Source organism: Prionailurus bengalensis, chromosome B2 (genome assembly GCF_016509475.1).
Source record: "Prionailurus bengalensis isolate Pbe53 chromosome B2, Fcat_Pben_1.1_paternal_pri, whole genome shotgun sequence".
NCBI classification, from domain to species: domain Eukaryota; kingdom Metazoa; phylum Chordata; class Mammalia; order Carnivora; family Felidae; genus Prionailurus; species Prionailurus bengalensis.
This window is the reverse complement of record NC_057349.1, coordinates 142,432,922-142,453,039: the sequence shown is the minus strand read 5'-3', so window position 1 is coordinate 142,453,039 and position 20,118 is coordinate 142,432,922. Positions and strand designations below refer to the sequence as shown.

At 49.0% G+C, this 20,118-nt stretch overlaps 1 protein-coding gene across 5 annotated transcripts in view; it reads right to left on the bottom strand.

Annotated features, from left to right (window-relative positions):
• The window catches only part of SYNJ2 (synaptojanin 2), a 104,856-nt gene that overhangs the window by 27,564 nt on the left and 57,174 nt on the right, over positions 1 to 20,118 (bottom strand). For 4 of the 5 annotated variants that reach the window (XM_043593115.1, XM_043593117.1, XM_043593116.1 and 1 more), the window contains exons 6-12: positions 18,685 to 18,746; positions 14,090 to 14,186; positions 11,453 to 11,625; positions 9,869 to 9,950; positions 8,965 to 9,114; positions 8,724 to 8,889; positions 1,739 to 1,930 (exon numbers count right to left, since the gene is read on the bottom strand). In XM_043593115.1, coding sequence (XP_043449050.1) covers positions 1,739 to 1,930; positions 8,724 to 8,889; positions 8,965 to 9,114; positions 9,869 to 9,950; positions 11,453 to 11,625; positions 14,090 to 14,186; positions 18,685 to 18,746 — 922 coding nt within the window. Of the gene's footprint in view, positions 1 to 1,738; positions 1,931 to 8,723; positions 9,115 to 9,868; positions 9,951 to 11,452; positions 11,626 to 14,089; positions 14,187 to 18,684; positions 18,747 to 20,118 lie in introns of all 5 variants that reach the window. The other variant, XM_043593114.1, reaches the window with a different exon arrangement.

Below are 20,118 nucleotides of genomic sequence, written 5' to 3'. Positions count from 1 at the left end.
TCACTGACCCCTCCAGACCTCTGTTCCTTTCTTTGCAGAAGGGACAGTAACCACCATCTCACAAGGAGTTGTGAAGCATCCATCAGATGGCACGGGTGAACTACCCACTCCACCTGGCAGGTGGTAATGGCACCATCTTGTCCGTCTCCCTTCCTTCCCGGTGACCAACACGTGCATCAGGCCCAAAGGCATGTGGGGACGTCACTGTCTCACACTTGCCTGTGTCCCTCAGTACTTTTCACAGTGCTGGGCCCAGCCTTGCCGGTTATGACTGACTGATGTGGCCCTTCCTGCCCCAGGGGACTGTCATCTCGGTGGTCGAAGCACGGAAAACCCTGTCCAGCTCTAGGTGGTGACGGCTGAGGTCTGCTACCGAAATGCACTCTACAGGGCACACAGCCAGCCATGGTGCTGCTCATCCGTTCTCTCTGGGTCCCTGTTAACAGGGAAGCTGAGGCTTTAACACGACCCCTGCCACATCTCTCCAGTGCCCCCCTGCCACCTTCGGCCACTCGGCTCCTGAGCCATCATTTCAGGCTGTGGTTCAAAGCGCTGCACAAAGGGACACCCTGTGCTCCCTGACGCCATCGGGAAAGGCCAGGCTGTCCACTTCTTTCCCTGTTGGCCTCACAGGGCAGCTTGGAAACTTCAAGCTTGACTGGCTTAGAGCTTCTCTTCTTTGTTTAAAGAAAAACAACCCAATTCCTCTGATCTGCTGGCGACAGTCACCACAGCACCTCCTCCCTCCTGAACCCGGTGAGTTTTTCCGGTTAGGGGGCGCTGCTGAGCCTGTGTCCCAATAATATGCCCCGCAAAGTGACAACAGCTTGCTGTCCCCACCCACCCGGCCGGCAAACAAAGAGCCATTTTTCGAAAAGGGGGAGGGAAGTTCTCTCTAATGTCTGCAGCACTTATGGGGCCTACTCCGGTGGGCATTCTGAACGGTCCCCACTGACACAAGAATCCCAGGACCCCCGAACTGTGCGCTCCAGCTCTCCTGCACCTCGAGGCAGCAAGCGGGGTGCCGACCGTGCACGTGATGGTGGCGGGGGGGGGGGGGGTGGGCTCCAGGCACCTCTCAGGGCTGCTGTGGAGAATGAGAGGCTCTTACACGTCCACAGAGAACCGGATCACGGATCCCTTGCAGAATCCAAGGAAGCCTGAAAGAGCCAGGCCTCCGCATAAATGCTGACTGCAGAAAATCATTGATTCTCCCAACCCTGCAATTCTGAGGCCATCCAATACTCCCTTGCATGATGTAAGACACAAGGTGAGGGGCCCAACTTGGGATTATTGTATTCCTAAAGGGCACACAAATTCTTTTGCAACTGCTTAGAGCGGATATGCAGACACAGGTGGCTGGGGAGAAGGCTGCGACACACGTGCTTGGTCAGCAGCAACACGACCCGTGTGCCTGGCTCTGGCCCAGCTTCCGACGGCAGTGTGGCTCCAGGAGCCACGTGCTCCTCCTCACGACAAGAAGGTTCTAGTGAGCGAGACCCACAACTGCAAAATCTCTGTATGTGAAGAGAGAGACTCCCCACTTCGACAGCGCTTCCAAACACGCGGAAAAGGGAAGGCATCAAATAATTGGCCAGGTGTGTTCTAGAAAGTTAGACCACAGCACTTTCTAACCTTTCTCGGGAGTGAGAGCACCAAATACCAATTCTCAGGAGGCACCGGCTGCGGAAAAGGTCAAACCGAGGCCCTCGTGGTCGCGACAGCTGCACGCACTCACCTGGGGACCCTGCCAGGCCCGAGAGCTTGGGGGAGTCCAGCAGCCAGTCGGCCAGCTCTGCCGTCCCGAGGAGGTTGCTCCTGAACTGCTTTCCTCCGTTCACGTTCCAGGTCCCCATGGCGATTCGGATCCGTCTGAAATGTGTGAATTCCGACTGGCGCTCTGCCATGGCTCTCAGGATCCTGGGGGTCACTGTGAGGAGGCACGAAAGGGCACAGGTGCGTGCATTGCACAACCACAGGTGTCCTCCAGAAACCTGGAAGGAGCTCCCTGTCGGGACAGACGGCCGCAGGTCCTACAGATACGGGCCAAGTGCACTCTTCGAGAAGATGGTGAGGGGCTAAGGCCACCATAGACACCGCACTTCCCTTTGGCATCTTTTAAAAGTTTGTTTTTGCATTTCGAGAGAGAGAAGCAGGGGCGGGGGGAGAGAAAAGCAGAGGGAGAGGGAAGGAGAGAGAAGCCCAAGCAGGCTCCACACTCAGTGTGGAGCCCGACGTGGGGCTTGACCTCACGAACCGTGACATCACGACCTGAGCTGAAACCAAGAGTCAGATGCTTAACCGGCTGAGCCACCCAGGCAGCCCTCCCCTATGGCATGCAAACACAGGATCAGACACTCCCTTCTCCATAACCTTTACTCAACCAGAGCCCCACAGGCTAGGGCATCAGACCACAGGAAATCTCAGCCTCAGCATTCCATCCACAAGCCAGTGGGGACATAAGCAAGGGGACACTGCAACCTGCCATACTTTGTTATTTTTTTAATGTTTATTGTTTGAGAGAGCGAGCACAGAGGAGGAGCAGAGAGAGAAGAGGACAGAGGATCTGAAGTGGGCTCTGTGCTGACAGCAGAGCCCAATGTGAGGCTTGAACCCATGAACTGCGAGATTATGGCCTGAGCTGAAGTCGGATGCTCAACTGACTGAGCCACCCAGGTGCCCTGACCTACCAGGCACCCCAGCCTACCATACTTTAAATGCATACATATTAAACTTGGAATGTCTTAGCCCATCTTTGCCTTTTCCACCTTCCAGCCCTCAAGCCTGAGATGTTTTGTTTACCTCGGACTCAAACCCTTAAAAAAGCATTACTCTGAACCACATCCACCCTCTGGATATCCACAATAGATTCCATTTTTTAAACTAGTGACTTACAGCACATTTAAGTCATACCTATCTACTTCATAAGACTCTGTGCTACTCAGAACTTCTCTCAGCTTTGACTGAGCTTACACCTTATTTCTAGGTCGATACAAATATCACCTTGGCTATTTAGAGTCAAGGGGGCGCCCCTATGGAATCATGAAAGCAGCAAAGGGCTCTGAAACCATTTTAAACACGGGCAAATTAATTTTCCAAAAATTTCTAGAACAAAACAAACGTTTTTCTAAAGAAAAATGCTAGGTTCTCCCCTTCTTCTCCACTAGCTCCATAGCATTTACAGTGTCCAGGGAATAAGAGACCATTAAGATTTCTTCAAAGAGGGGCACCTGGGTGGCTCAGTCAGTTAAGGGTCTCTTAATTTCAGCTGAGGTCATGATTTCATGGTTTGTGGGTTAGAGCCCTGCATCGGGCTCTATGATGGATAACAGTGCTGAGTCTGCTTGGGATTCTCTCTCCCTCTCTCTCTCTCTCTCTCTCTGTCCCTCCCCTGCTTGTGCACTCTCTCTTTCAAAATAAATAAAATTTAAAAATTATTTTAAAAATTTCCTAAGAAACCTCTGGTTCATTCATTTGTGGAAGCTAAAAACCAAGCAAAAAGCCCTAAAAACCATGAACTGACAGACACAGAGAACAGACTGGGGGTTGAGTGGGATCGGGGGGAAAAGGCGAAGGGAGTCTAAAGTTACAGTTATGAAATCAGTAAGCCCTGAGACATAATGCACAGCAGGGCCACCATAGTTAACACTGTGCTGCATGTTTCACAGCTGCTAAGAGAATAGATCCTGAAGGGTCTCATTGCAAGAAAAAAATATTTTTTTGGTAACTGTGTGCCGTGATGGATATTAACTAGACTTACCGTGATCATTTCACCATGTATACAAATAGCAAATCCTTACACTGTACACATGAAACCTGATGCCATATGTCAACTGTGGTTCAACTAACAAATAGAAACCTCTAGCTGTTGATAGAAGCATGACGGAGTTGCCCCCGAGAGAAGGTGTCCTCATCCCTGGAGACAACTACTTCTCCCTCTATCAGTTCTACAGGGTCCTGGGGCCGTAACAAGCAGGAGGCCCGCCTCACTGGACACTCCCTGGGACAAATGATACCTGGCAATGGGACCAAGAATCCACGGGGGCTGAGAAAGGGTTTCTAGCAGAGTTAGCACTCAAAGAAGCTGACACCTGTAGAATAGAACACGGACTCCTCCAGCATCTTCTCGACTTTTCCTTTCCTCTTGGCTCGGAAATATAGTCTAAACTAAGAAAGTACAGGAGTGGGCTCCCACTCAAGGCCAGAAAGAACAGGCTCCCAGGAAACACGGTGATAGCTGGTATCGCATTCGTATTTTGTATATCCCTGTGCCTCAGTCATGCCAGGACCAGGTACCGTTCAGCTGGAGTCCATGCTTATAACCCAAAGCCCACCAGAATTATTTAAACTGTCCGATTCTAAGCTACTTACCCTCCTGCCTTTCCTGCAGAAATCCCAATAAGAAACCCTCAATAAACCTCTGTATGGTATGCTCTCCATATCTAGGACCTGAGAGTATAATAACATTTTTTTAACCCGAGGTAAAATTGGTATATAACATAAGTCTCAGGTGTAAAACATTACAGTTCTACATCTGAATGCACCACACAGTGACCACCACCAAAAGTCTCATTACCAACCATCACCATACATTTGACCTCCTTCACCCATTCCCCTACCCCCACCCCCTCTGGTAACTACTGATATGTTCTCTGTTTCTGTAAGTTTGTGTTTTTTATTTCAGATTCCACGTGAGTGAAATCGCATGGTATCTGTCCTTCCCCATCTGGCCCATCTCACTTAGCATAATATCTTCAAGGTCCATCCATGTTGTTGCAAATGGCAAGCTTTCATTCTTTTCTGTGGCCAAGTAGTATTCCAGTGTGTGTGTGTGTGTCTGTGCGTGTGTGTGTGTGTGTGTACCACATCTACTTTATCCATCTATTGATGGACATTGGCTTGTTCCATTATCTTGGTTATTGTAAATAATACTGCAGTAAACATAGGGGTGCATATATCTTTTTGAATCAAAGTTTTTACATTCTTAAGCTAAATCCCCAGAAGTGGAACAGCTGGATCATATGGTAGTTCAATTCTTAATTTTCTGAAGAATCTCCATACTGCTTTCTATAGTGGCTGCGCTAATTTACATTACCATGAACAGCATACAAGGATTTCCTTATCTTTACAACCTCTCCAATACTTGCTGCCTTTTTGATAATAGTACGACCGGTGTGAGATTATACCTTATTTTGGTTTTGATTTGCATGCCCTAGTAATGAGTGATGTTGAACATCTTTTCATGAGCTGGTTGGCCATCTACATGCCCTCTTCAGAAATACTGTATGTCTATTCAGATCCTCTGCCCATTTTCTTTCATCTTTCATGTTTGGCTTTTTGTTGTTGAGTTGTAGGAGTTCTTTACATATTTTAGATATTAACCCCTTATCCAATATAGGATTTACAAAAATCTTCTCCTCCTTAGTAGGGCTGCATTTTCATTTTGATGACAATTCCTTTCACTGTGCAGAAGCTTTTCAGTTTGATGTAATCCCTTCTGTTTATTTGTGCTTTTGTTTCTCTTGACTTTGGAATCAGATCCTACACACACACACACTGAGGAGGCTACCACCTGTTTTCTTCTAGGAATTTTATGTTTCAGGTCTTATATTCAAGTCTTTAATCCATTTTGAGTTGCCTTTTGTGTATGGTGTAAGACAGTGATCTAGTTTCATTCTTTTGCATGTGGCTGTCCAGTTTTCCCAACACCATTTATTGAAGGGAATGTCCTTTCTCCATTGTATGTTCTTGGCTCCTTTGTCATAAATTTCCTGTCTGTATATGCATGGGTTTCAATCCGGGCTTTCAATTCTGTTCCACTGTTCTGTGTGTCTATTTTTATGCCACTACTATGCTGTTTTACTATAACTTTATACTTTAGTTTGAAATCAGGGATCTTGAGATCTCCAGCTTTGTTCTTCTTTCTCAAGATTGCCTTGGCTATTTGAGGTCTTTTAGAATTATTTGTTCTAGTTCTGCGAAAAATGCCACTGGAATTTTGATAGGGATTGCACTGACTCTGTAGATTGCTTTGGGTAGTATGGACATTTTAATGATACGAATTCCTCCAATCCATGAGCACAGAATATCTTCCCATTTATTTGTCTCTTTTTCAATTTTGTTCATTAGTGTCTTAATAGTTTTCAGAGTATAGGTCTTTTGTCTCCTTGGTTAAATTTATTGTAGGTATTCTTTTTGATGCAATTATAAACAGAGCTGTTTTCTTCATTTGTCTGATAATTTATTAGCTTATAAAAGCCTGAAGATTTCTGTATGTTGATTTTGTATCCTAGTACTTCACTAAATTCATTTATTAGTTCTAACAGTTTTTGGTGGAGTCTTTTGGGTTTTCTATATATAGTATGTCATCTGTAAATAGCAACTGTTTTATTCTTCCTTTCTAATTTGGATGCCTTTTCTTCTTCTTGCCTAATTGCTGTGGGTTAGACTTCTAATATTCATTGAATAAAAGTGGCAAGAGTGGGCATCTTTGTCTTGTTCCCATTCTCAGGAACAAGAGTATGTTGTTAGCTGTGGGTTTGTCATACATAAGCTTCGTTATGTTTAGGTAAATTTCCTCTATACCCATGTTGTTGAGAGTTTTTATCAGGAATAGATGTTGAATTTTGTCAAATGCTTTTTCTGTATCTATTGAGATGATCAACACGATTTTTATCCTTCATTTTGTTAATGTGGATTATCAGTTGATTGATTTGTGGATATTGAACCACCCCTGCATCACAGGAATAAATCCCTCTTGATCAAGGTAAATTACCATTTTGATGTGTTGTTGAATTTACTCTGATATTTTATTGCAATTTTTTACATCAGTGTTCATCAGTGATACTGGCCTGCAAGTGTGTGTGGGGGGGGGCATCCTTCTCTGGTTTTGGTATCAGGATAATGATGGCCTCATAAGAGGAGTTTGGAAGTATCCCCCCTTTTCAACTTTTTGGAAGAGTTGAAAAGGATGGATATTAAGTCTTATCTTTGAACATTTGGTAGAATTCACCAGTGATGCCTTCAGGTCATGGACTTATGTTTGTTGGGAGGGTTTTTTTATTTGTTCGTTTTTAATTTTCAGCCACTCTATTTTTTCAAATCCCTATGCCCCACAGGGGGCTTGAACTCACAACCCTCAGATCAACAGTTGTAAGTTCTACCAACTGAGCTAGCCAGGAGCCCCTTTTGGGAGGTTTTTGAATATTGATTCAATCTCCTTACTAGTAATCAGTCTATTCAGATTTCGTATTTCTTCGTGATTCAGTCTTGGAAGAAGGGCATTTATCCATATCTTCTAGGTTGTCTGATTTGTTGGCATAGAATTATTTGCAGGAGTCTCCTGTGATCCTTTGTATTTCTGTGGTGTCAGCTCTAATTTCTCCTCTTTCATTTCTGATTAGCAACCTTTTTCGTGGATGGTCTAAGCTAAAAGTTTATCAATTTTGTTTTATCTTTTCAAAGAACCCTTAGTTTTATATATCTTTTCTACTGGTTTTAAATCTCTTATTTCATTTATTTCCACTCTTTTATCATTTCCTTCCTTCTACTGACTTTGGGCTTCATTTATTCTTCTTTTTCTAGTTCCTTCAGTTGTAAAGATAGATTGTTTGAGCTTTCTCTTGCTTCCGAGGTAGGCCTGTATTGTTATGATCTTTCCCCTTAGAAGTGCTTTTGCTGTATCTCAAAGATTTGGGTATGTTGTATTTGTTTTTTGTTTTGTTTGTTTGTTTATTTTGGTCTCTAGGTATCTTTTGATTTCTCCCTTCCTTCCTTTGCTGACCCATCATTGGTTTTTTAGTAGCATGTTGTTTAATCTCCACATTTTTGTGTTTTTCCCCAGTTTTCTTATGATTGAGTTCTAGTTTCATACCATTGTGATCAGAGAAGATGCTTGATATGATTTCAATCTTCTTGAATTTATTAAGATTAGTTTTGTGGCCTAACATATGATGCATCCCGAAGAATGTTCCATCTATACTTGAGAAGAATGTGTTCTCTGTTGCTTTGGGGTGGAATATTCTGTTTATGCCTGTTAAGTCCATCTGGTCTAATGTGTTAAGGCCATTGTCTCCTTATTCATTTTCTGTCTGGATGATTTACCCATTGATGTAAATGGGGTATTAAAGTCCTTTGCTCTTTCTGTACTGCTGTCAAGTCCCCCCTTTAGGTCTGTTAATATTTGTAGATCTTAGAGCTTATATGTTTGGCGTATATATACTTATACGTGTTATATATCTTTTTGTTTACTTATATGTGTTATATATCTTTTTGTTTAACGGACCCCTTTATCATTATGTAATACCCCTTCTTTGTCTATTATTCGTCTTTGTTTGAAAGTCTCTCTCGTCTGCTAGGAGCATAGCTACACCAGCTTTCTTCTTGTTCTCATCTGCACAAAACATCTTTTCCCAACATCTCATTTTCGGTCTACAGGTCCCTACTTCTGCGGAATAAACTCTGTTTTTTCCTGAGCCTCCTCTTGCGGCTGCACATGACTGACCGTCTCATACAAGAATACAAAACACAGCTGCAAGCAGTGAGGCTGAGGTCAGGGCCAGAAGTACACGCACAGAAGCTCAGCTCAGGGGAGTGTCACTACCTGCCATTTGAGATTGCATGAGGAGGAGGGGGAAGGGCTGGCCAGCACCCCCAACACACATACTCCCTCTGGGCAGCAGGGCAGCTGGCACCTCCATACAGTGGAGTGGGAACCCTCTTACCCAGCAGGGCCGTGTTGTCCAGGAGTACCCTTCCTCTGTCTGCAGACTCCTCGGTGTAGACATCCCCCACGAGCAGCAGCTTGATGGCCTCCTGCTTCACCCCGTCAAAGAAGTTGGACTGGATAGTGCGAGACACGGACCGGGCCCCGTCCTTCAGCTTCCCCACCTGCCGTGAGCCAGACCACAGGCTGTGAGAGGGATCTGTGCAGGCCCTCCCTTGCCCCCTGTGGTCTGCCCCTACCTTAGCCTTCCCTTCCAGGGCCCGGCTGCCTGTGAACATCTTGCTCAGGCTGTGCCCATTCAGAGACCACATGGCTTTGAAGGACTCCACAAAGCGGTCAGCAATGGGCTTGGAGTTCAGCCCCAGGCTCTCGAGCTGCAGGTGGAGAACCTGGGTGACAAGAAAGGGACAGGTGTCACTGTCTGCTCACCTGGAAGCTCCTGGCTTCCACAGCTGCCTCGGGTGACTTTCACCAGGCATTATCTCAGGGAGCTCCTTATTTGGCAGATTCTGGGTCGCCCTGTGCCCCTCTAGAGACTGAGGAATGCTCACAGCAAAGAACGGGACTTCCCACCACAACTCACCCCTATTTCATCCAACTTTGTCTTTATCATTCCACCAGCCCTCCTCTGGCTCCCTTACTCCTGACCACCTCCCGATGCCCCACCCCTGAGCAGCAGAGGGGTGGCGAGCGAGCAGGGAGAGCTGGCAGGCAGCAGTGGCTCCACCCCTCCTCCCAGCAGTGAGCCAGGAGAGGTCGCCCAGGCACTGGGCCAGCGGGCCATGGGACAGGCTCTGGTCTCCCTCCCAGGCTTCCGATCATCTCAGCCAGCCTCACGCTGCCCCTGCCAAACTGTATTCACGGTAATTGGGACACAGAACTACTGTTTCTCAAGGTGTCACCTGGACCTCTGTGCCACCATCTCCGGGATGCATTCCCAAAAGTGTGCCTACAAATGGGATGAAGGCATGCTGTGAATGGGCAAGCCAGCCGCCCAGGAGCACCTCTCAGATGTCTGCCACATCTCTGCCCCACCTCCTCACAGGTAGAAAGTTAACCCAGTGATGTCACCCTCATCTTGCTGATGGAAGGCATGGGACATGGCCCGGGTGGCCCGAGGGGCTTCACAACACAGGGACAGACCTCGAGTGCAATAAAGCTCTGCACGGTGTTGGTTCGGTCCAGGCAATCGAGACAGTTCATCCGCAGCGTGCCTTTCTGAAAACTTAGGAAAACGAGAAATGCAAATGGTTACAAGTTGTGGTCAGGGGAACGACAGCCATAGAACAATGGCCTGTAGACTCCCAAACAAAATGGTACCAAGAGTCACCTATTCTAGTGGCCCCCCAGAACCCCCGGCATACACTCTGAGGGATCCCAGCACCGCTGGAGTGGCACGTACCCTCTCAGCAGTCTGCACACCTGGGTCATTATAAAATACACCAATTCTCATCATTTGTCATAGTTAGGTTCCAGAAAGTTGCCGTGAACAATTCGTGCGTCGTACCATTGGCAGATCAGCAAACGCTGAACTACTGCTTCTAGAAGAATGCGGGGTGAGGTTCCCTCGAGTCTCTGTTCACACATCTTCATCAGATGATCGACATGTAACCTTGTTTTATGTGTATTTCTGTGTAAAGCCACCTTAATACAGATCGTCGATCCATTAACCCTGAACTCGCAGCCAACAGCACATAACACACCCGAACACAGCTTCTCCATCACACGTATTTCCCCCATTCGGCACATCACAGCCTTCCTGCGCTTGGGAACACCGGGCAGCGCTTGCTCTGTGTTCGGGGGCCATTTTCAACAGTGAAATCACCAATAAGATGCATAAAAATGTGACCACGTGGCACTAAACAGACCACAGAAAGGACACTTTCTAGTAGAAGTGCTGAACCAGAAGGCATAGCATCACCTTACACCCTGAGTGACTCCAATTCTTCACGGTTCTGAGCAGGTCTGTGACGACCGTGATGGGGCCATAAGGATAGATTCGGGGGGTTACAAATAAATTTTAGCAAGTGGACAAATCTGCAAATACAGAATCTGTGAAAAGTGAGGATCGACTGCATTGTGACTTGAGGAAAGCAGGCTTCCTTTTTCCGCTCAGCTCTGAGCAGGAAACTCCAGACCCCAGTGTCCTCGGGCAACGGGGCTCGTGCCAACTGTCCCTTTCACTCATGTGGGCTTTCATCAGTTTGGGCAATAAGTTCTTTTTCTTTTTTTTTTTTTTTAATGTTTATTTGAGAGAGTGAGTGAGCATGGGGGAGAGGGGTAGAGAGGGTAAGAGAGAATCCCAAGTAGTCTCCGTCCTGTCAGCGTAGAGCCCAATGTGGCACTCGAACTCACAAACCATGAGATCATGAGCTGAGCTGAAATCAAGAACTGGACGCTCAACCGACTGAGCCCCCCAGGCGCCCCTCGATGATACGTTCTATGGTCACCATAACTCTATGTTTCAACCTAGTCCATTTATTAATAATTTATTTTGCCAGAAAACCATGCTTCACCACCTTCTCACAAACCTCAAGAGCACGTTCTGAAGGTGGGAAGGCGAAGGACGTGGCTGGAACCCGGGACCCCCCCCCCCCACATCCCTGAGCCTGTGCTCCAGGAAACTGCAAGGGCAGCTGAGCAGCAAGGGGGGCGCCCAGCCCCGGAGGCCCCCGGCCACTCCACTAGTCACCAGGCGGGAGCATGAGGACGCAGGTGGAGACTCACCGTGAACTTACATTCTCGCCCTTGGTAAACACACCAAAGTCATCCCAGTGGAGCTTCAACTGGGGCCTCAACAGGTTCTCCAACTTCTCTAGCTTCCCGCCTTTGGCAAGTTGATGGAAGTCAAAGTTTATCATAGGCGTGTCGCCAGCGTGGCAAGAAGCCCAGAGCAACTTCTGAAAGTGGAAAGGGAAAGGGTGGCAGGAGAAGGAGGAGGGAACGCAGTGACAGCACAGCTGGAGCCGTGTGGCTCCCCAGGGCACTCGCTCGAGCACACGGTTTAGCTTTAAGGCATATGGTGGACCAAGCCGTTCATCGGTCCTGACCCTGAGAGAGAAGAACAAAGACTTGGAGGCCCATACCACACAGAGCATCTTGCCTGCAGAAGGGCAGAAGGTCCACCCTGGGCAAAACACAGCCAGAGCAGGTCTGGCTCCGTGGGGCAGCTCACAGCCCTGTACTGACATCACCCTCCCGCAGGACTCTTGGGCGGGCGCTGATGACGGAAGGACCACTCTGTTCTGCAGGCACCCAAGCGCCACGGGCCCATTAGGGACAGGGAGGCCCAGCAGGCTGTGGAGCTCATAATGCAGCTCCCTGTTGCCCTGGTAACCAGTCCCATACTGACAAGTGAAGCCTCAGGTGGGTGGGCTCAGAGGTGTCCAGTTCTCCCGTCAAGGTCCTCTGGATCCCCGTGAAGGGAGGTGCCTGAGGCACAGCCCAGTGAAACTTCAGGATGGGGGTGACCGGTGGCCAGGGCCAGTGGGCCCAGGCTGGCACCTGACCTGGAAGGGAGGCGGGGCCAGAGATGGGGACACATAGCAGGTGGGCTCCAGGCAGCTTAGTGCTCCCGACCAAGGCCTCTCTTCCACACGAGGAACATCCCCGGCCACTCCTTGGCTCTCTCGAGAGTTCCGTGACAGAAGATGAACTGGGTGCCTTGCCAGAGCACCTGGTCCCTGGTCTGTCCCACCCCAGGCCCTCCTGCATAGTTTCAGGTTAGGCTTGTCCAGAGAGTCTAATGACTCTGAAAGACTAGAAGGACTTTAAGCCTTGTGGTCCCTCCAACTCCAAGTGCCCATCCACTGTGAGCCAGAATGCCAATCAGTGCGTGGCTGCGAGCGTCGGGAAAGTCTGGCTATGAAAAAGAAGTCAGCCGAGCTGACTAGCGTACCTCTTAGCGACTTTACATTTTGGAGCGAGCACCTTGGCCAGTTGTGGCCTGAGGGACTGCAGGTTGCAAGCTGGCAGCCCGTGCACGGGCCTCGGGGCTGAGGGAGCCACAGCTCTACGTGACACCGGCCGGTCACCTCCAGGTGGCATCCACCTCCTCCCTCCTCCCTGCCCACCAGCCCGCCTTCCTCCTGCTGGGCCACCGGACCACGGCTGCCTCCAGCCCCGCTAGTGACAGAGGAGCCCGTCAGCAGGGGGCACTTCCATCAGCTGACGGGAGGATGCTGAGGACGTCCTCTCCCCACAGCTCACGGCATAAAGGGAAAAGAGATTCTTGGGTTTTCCCTTTTTCCCTTTCCTTAAAGTAAGCTGCCAACGTTGCTGCCAAGAGGGTAGGGAGGGGGGACAGCTCAGCAAGCTTGTTGCCAACAGCTACACACTAAACAGGAAAAGCAGGTCTGGCCAAATGAAATTGGCCACCAGAAAGTCTGATCTGAGCACATGGCTTTTCCCAGCAGAATGAAATGAGCACCCTACTGGCCAGAGGTCGGTTCAGCTCCTACCGGCCAGAGGTCAGGGGTCAGGAAGGCAGCAAACACCGCCTCCCATGAGGCTTCGCAGGAGGAGAGGTCCGATTTCACTCTCCCCATATGTGGCTTCCCTGCCCTTGGAACAACCAGAGGGCTTCTCTCCGTGAAGTGAGGGACATGGGCCACTGAGAAAGGGGCGTGGAGGTCGCCCACAGCTCATTCTGGAACTTGTCACGTAGTAGACTGAATACACACAGGAGCTCTGGGAACAGAAGGCCCCGTTTCCTTCCCTGGGTAGGCCCCTCCCCCTTACACCAGTCCCAAAAGTGCCCAGACAGCCTCAGGGAGCCCGTGGGGAGCCAGGCAAAGGAAGCTGCTTTCAGGGACGGCCCAGACAGGGATGGGAGATTTGAAGGCCGAAGTTAAGCAGGAGGAAATCATGTAAGATTCCCTGCTTTACACTGAGCGGGAGCCCTTAAGAGCTCCACCGAGTGCCCCGCAGGTGTCTGGGTGAGCTCGCCAGGAGGCGCTGACCAGCAGCAGAGCCAGACCAAGCCAGGGAAGGGGAGCTCAGGCGCCCTGAGCAGTCAGGGATTGCGGGGCAAAGCCCAAACGTGTGCGGGTGTATGTGTGTCCAAGAGAACCAGGCAAAGGGGCCTGGCTATGCAGAGCCCTCAAAGTCCCAGTGTGAGTCTGGAGGAAGCACAGCTGGAGGAGGGAGATGCTTTGTTTTGATTTTGAGCAAATTCTCTAACCATCAGTTCATAAACATTAAATTTCGTACATCAGGAGCCCAAATCACTTAAGGCTATAGAGCTGATGGGGAAAAACTCCCAGGCGCGGCGAGAGCAGTGCTATTGTTCCCAGTCCAGCACAGAAGCTTGCCTCTGAGCAGGGGCCCCTCACCTCCCTCACCCAACACCCCCAGGGCCTTTACCTTGAAGGCTCTGTTGAGCACCTCCTCTCCGCCTCTGCTCCCCAGCAGGTTCACGACCACTTGCTTCCCATACTGCTCCTTCAGAAGCACCATATGCCTACAACGGAGCAGGGCGGCACCGTGAGCCCACATCACCAGGACAGAGGCTGACGGCTCCACCCTCGAGGGGAGAGGGTACAGGAGGGACCTGCATGGCACTAGAGGTCAGGGCTGAGCTGTTCTCCAGGACACAAAATGGGTGGGGTTGGGGGCGGTGCGGGGAGAAAACCAGTCTCTCCCAGCCACCAACCCCACTGTCAGGGACAAGCATGTCTACAGTCTGTTTGCATGAAAGGCTCGGGCCAAGAAGAACTTACAGCACATCAGACTTCTAAACAAGCAGAACGCTAGACAGAGGATATGCCGCACTTCCTGTAAAGTACCCCCGTTAAATCTAGAACAGCTAACACAGCTTCATAAGGGCAACATGCACGTCTGTGAAATTAATCTCTAATTTCACTTGGTACCTTCCTTCTCTAAACCAGAAAAGCTGGTAGGAGGGTGTTAACCTCAGTGTTTTTTATCTAAGCACATTATATTTCATTATGTTTAACCCAAACAAGAAGGCACAGTAAAATTTCAAGCTTTAGGAAAATATTCATAGATCCAGGACTTTTAAAAATACAAATGTTGAAATACTGGGGAGAGACTAATATTTATCCTTTATTACCAGCTTTTGAAAAGTTAGCTTTATCATCTTAATCATGGTAGGAATGCTTAAATATAATTTAAAAAAACACAGGGAGAAGACAATGCAACAAGCAGATGTAAACTGTATTTTCCTCGTGCGGTCTTTTGCCTAAATATGGAAAAAAGACTGGACGATGATGGCACACCACACCGTTAAAAGTGGTGGAATTTTTTTCCTCCTTATACATTCTTGTATTTTCTGAATTTCTAGGGTATGTTTCTTTTATAAACCCATTTTAAGTTGATTAGCACAAACGAACCAATGTTAGCCCAATAAAGGAAAAAAATCCTCTCGTGCCAACTTCGAGGGATAGCACAGTATAGTAGAATATGGATCCTGAATGGGGCAGTTTGAATTTAGGTCGTCTGCTGACTAGCTAAGGGCGAACTCCTAGCTCCATGTGTGGGAATTCTCTAGGGATGCTCCTGGCAGCCCTTCCTTCCCTGCGATCCTCAACTGCCCCCCCAACTCCCACCCACCCGAAGAGGTGTGGCTCCATCAGATTGGCGCGGTCAGGGCCGCCACACAAGCCCGGGCTCTGTCCCCAGGGCGTGCCACACGGCAGCAACCCTGGTGAAGGTACCAGAAGAAACAGGATGGATGTGCGTGGCTCAGCCCCTCTGGACTCTCCCGAGTCTGCCTGCCTGGGGAAGCCGTGTCCCGGCCGGAGGTCAGACCCATGGAGCCAACGGGGAGGGGCCTCTGTTCTGGTGGCAAGTCTGAGCTGCCCAGCTCTGCCGGTCACGGAGTGAGCACCGGTGATTCAAGGCTGAAATGTGCGGAAGCCCACAGTGGCCACGCGTGCAAGCTGCCTCCCACAGTGCAGCTTGTCAGAGATCAGGCTGGCATGTGACCCCTGCCCCCCCCCACCCCCGCCCCATGCAGCGACTGCACCTGCGTCTCAAAGGATTCCAAACTCAGAGGTGGATGAGAAACGATATCGCTCATCATTCATGTCAACAGCCCGAGCACCATTGATTAAATTATTCATCCCTTCTGAGTGAGTCCTTTGTACCATAAAGCTAATCCTCCTCCTGCAAAAAATGGTTTTGAGCACTAAAAGAACAAATAAAAGTGACAAGCACAGCGCTTGGCACATAGGAGTTGGGTTTTCTTTCCTTCCTTTTCATTTTGAAGCAGGATAATACACTGATCGGTGAGAAGCTAAGACTCCCCTCAGGGCTCCGGGGTGGGGGGGGGGGGGGGGGGAGCCACACTAAGGCCAGCAAGACACTCAGCCTGGCCTCCCTGCTCTGTGCACCCAGGGTCCTTCCCCTGCCTGCCCATCTCACCGTTGAGTGGAGTTCTGTGGAAAACTTGGGGTGGGGGGGCAGAATTAGAAGTCAGGCTGGTTTCTGTTGGACAGCATCTTTCTCATATTGAGGGCAGAAGTGAGGGGACGGCCATGTCCACCTACAACTGCAGATGCGGGCAGCTCCGAACAAAGACAGGGAGGAAGGAGCAGGGGTCCAGTGTCCCGTACGGGTGAGACCCAGGCACCGCCCCCATAAAAGGGTTAATACTTCCATCCAAACTCTACCAGCAAGACAAGGTCCCCTTCAGGCCCACACAGCCAAAGGACCCCACTTCCCTCCCACAGACGGCAGGTGGGCAAGAGGCAGTAGCGAACAACCTACTGAACGGTACGGCACCGGCCACAGGTATTCTGTGGGGCTAAAACTACCCACGGAAAGGGGATTTATGTGGGGGCAGGTGGGGGCATAAGGGATTTACTCTGGACCAAGCACGTCACAGAACAGAGAAATTCCTGAGAGCCCCCTGATGTGCCAGAGATGGGGGGCACCTCCAGGGACCCATGGCCCAGCTCCTCGGGGGGACCCCCAGCACCCACCGAGGTGGGTCCGCTAGAGAATCGGATGCCCGCGCTCCCCATGCGACTGAAAAGAGCGCATCGGGGCAGCACCCAGCGTGAGGCCAGGCAGCTCCTGCCCCGGCCCCTGCCCGTGAGAACACACAGCCTCAGCTGCCTCTTGGCCAGAAAGCTTTAGGAAGGAAGCCTGCAGTCAGCCACCTTTTCAGTGGCAGCTGCTGGTCAAAGGGCCTACAGTCTTTTTTTTTTTTAATATTTATTTTTGAGAGAGAGCACGAGTGGAGAAGGGGCAGAGAAAGAGGGAGACGCGGAATCTGAAGCAGGCTCCAAGCTCTGAGCTGTCAGCACAGAGCCTGACGGGGGGCTTGAACCCACAAACCGTGAGACTATATGACCTGAGTTGAAGTCTGACGGAACCAACTGAGCCACCCAGGTGCCCAAAAGGGCTTGCGGTCTTGAAGGGGCTCCTGTGAGAAAAGAGGGGGCTTATCCTCTTGGGTATACACACTAGCAGGATTTAAAAATGCTGAAGTTGGTGTAAATGTTCTTAAAATATATACATGTTTTTTAAAAGCTCATAAACACAAGGCTTTTGAAACAAGCCCAGCATGCAGGTGTCTTCCTTTCTACTTGTGGTCAGCTTGGGAGGAAGGACATTTCCAATTATGTTTTCCGTTTCTGAAGAACACTGAATGCAGATCAGTGTCTCCTCAAACAATTCCATGCACACAGTGCACAGAACACGTTAACAGTGTTCTGAACACAGGCAACGGCATTTTCATTAGCAGACTTCACATGTCCTCAGAGGGAAAGCCTGCTGGTTGTGACGCACCCATCAGGGGTCAAGGTCGGGCTGCTGTTACCCATCTGCAGAACACGAGAAGGGTGTACACAGACTGAAGGTCCAGGCGGAGATTCAGGCAGAAGGATTAAAATGCTTTAAAAAATCGCTCCTGGAATTTTTATGACATTTACTAATTTTTTAAATTAGCATTTAGATCAAAATTGCAAATATCTTAAGAAGCGATTAACTATTTCAAATACAAGTTATGGTTTAGGTTAGCGATGGCTGTTCTTAAGCAAGTTGTGTAACGGTCCAGTTTGTGGTTCAGAAAACAAACTCCAGGGGCATCTGGGTGGCTCAGTCGGTTAAGCATCTGACTCTTGATTGTAGCTCAGGTCACGATCTTGCGGTTTGTGAGTTCGAGCCCCGCGTCGGGCTTTGCGCTGACCGCGCGGAGCCTGCTTGGGATTCTGTCTCCCTCTCTCTGCCCCTCCCCTGCTTGTGCTTTCTCTCTCTCTCAAAAATAAACAAACTTTAACAAAAAAAAAGGAAAATGAAATCTCTCTCTGCCAAATGTTTTTCTAGAATGCTATGTAAAAAGCTAATAGTGAAATCCTTAGTAGTGGGAATTGGAAGTTAGAATACTTTTTAACTTCTCACTTTATACCTTCTATATTATAGCTTTTCAAATCTTGAAATATAAAAAAATTTTTTTAACATTTATTTATTTTTGAGAATGAGAGAGACAGAGCATGAGTGGGGGGAGGGGCAGAGAGAGAAGGAAACACAGAATCAGAAGCAGGCTCCAGGCTCTGAGCTGTCAGCACAGAGCCCAACACGGGGCTTGAACTCATGGACTGCGACATCATGACCTGAGCCAAAGTCGGACACTCAACCGACTGAGCCACCCAGGCACCCCTGAAATATATTACTTTTAAAAGAAAAAGAAGCAGCTACAAATATCCTATAGATTATCCCCTGTTAACTAGGACAAAGGAATAAAGCTTCATTAAGAAGGAACTGGGCAGATAAAATAATTGCCAAGTGTAACCTCAGTATTAATGAACTTTCAGGGAACTCCGAGAGTCACTAAATGTCCCATTCTATAAACTCCCTTCTTGCGCAAAGAACCAAAGTAAAAGGCAGATGCAGGTCCGGGGTTTGGGGAGGCTCCCTCCCCCTGCTGTCCCTGTGCCACTGTCTGATGGGGCAGGGGGACAACTCCCAAGGATGGTCCCAGACAACCCTACCTGTCGAAAGCAGGGGCATTGGCTTCTAGGCCTCTATTGAGTCTCAGATGATGAGAGCCAACCTAAAGCAAAGAGAAATAACATTAGTGATTCCTCCCGTTCCGTGAACCTAGGAAGTGATGGTCTTCCCACGTCGCCCCCAGTGCCAGCCAGGCTGTAGCCTCTCGCCCTTCTATGACCTATTCACAGATCAGGTAGACCAGTGCTGAACTTGGGTCTCAAAGCCCGAGCCTGGCTGTGCTGCAGCCCCGTCCTAACGCTGCATGGACCACACCCGCTGGAACCCTTCCAAAGGCAGAAGAGATACTTCAGGGTCAGTGCATGAGGCCCATGTCTGATCTGCAGAGCAGAGGTGAGGCTAAACCAATCAGGGAGCGTGAAACTACTTCTCAACCTCCTCTGCAACTCCAGAGACCCTAACCCCCCCTAAAACCTGAGTTATGGCTGCCTGCAAACTAATTTGCCTTATTATTTAGAATTACCTATTTAACATCAAAAGCTTAAAAAATAAACTTATAAAACTATATAGTGTTATGGGGCACTTGGGTGGATCAGTTGGTTGAGCGTCTCTTAGTTTCAGCTCAGGTCATGATCTCATAGTTTGTGGGTTCCAGTCCAGCCCGCATTGGGCTCTGTGCTGGCAGTGTGGAGCCTGCTTGGGATTCTCTCTCTCCCTCTCTCTGCCCCTCCCCCACTCATGCTCACTCTCTCACTCAAAATGAAAAAAACCAACTGTATATTGTTATTGGAGGCAGCTTGAAAGGCTCTCTCTGGACAAATCTGGGACAATTTGATCACTGAACTAGAAAGGACAGCAATGGATTATAATCTGATAATAAAATAGGAATCCATGAATCTACACGGATGAGAGTCAGCTGGCTGGCTGGATGAATGAGCGGACAGAGAGGTGGGCAGGTGGATGGGGGAGAAGGGAGGGCTCTTCCTTATAGCTGAACACCAACTGATAAATGTGGAGAGAGTGGTGGGGGAAAAAAATCATTTTATAGCCGCCATAGTAAAGGATAGTTCAGCAAAAACCATCCACTGATCATAAATGTTAAGGGAGAGGCTGATGAGGAATAGGATGCTTTCATGGTCTCAGAGTCTCTCCTGGAGGCTTATTAGTTGAAAGAGATGACACATTAAGTGAAGAAATGGAGTAGCACCTTGCCTGAGTGACCAAAATTAACATCACTATCGAGGGGGCACATGGACACCGTGGGCTTCCAGATGGGACACCCTGACAAGGATGTGGTGCCAGGGATCCACACCCTAAACCTGATCACAGTGAAACCCCTGGAAACCCCCACTTGAGGCACTTCCAACTTAAAGGAAAAGAAGACATGTGTTCCCCAAAAACGTCAATGTCACAGGAGACAGGAAGGGAGAGGAACTGATCCAGATCAAAGGAGACTAGAGATGGGACAGCTACAT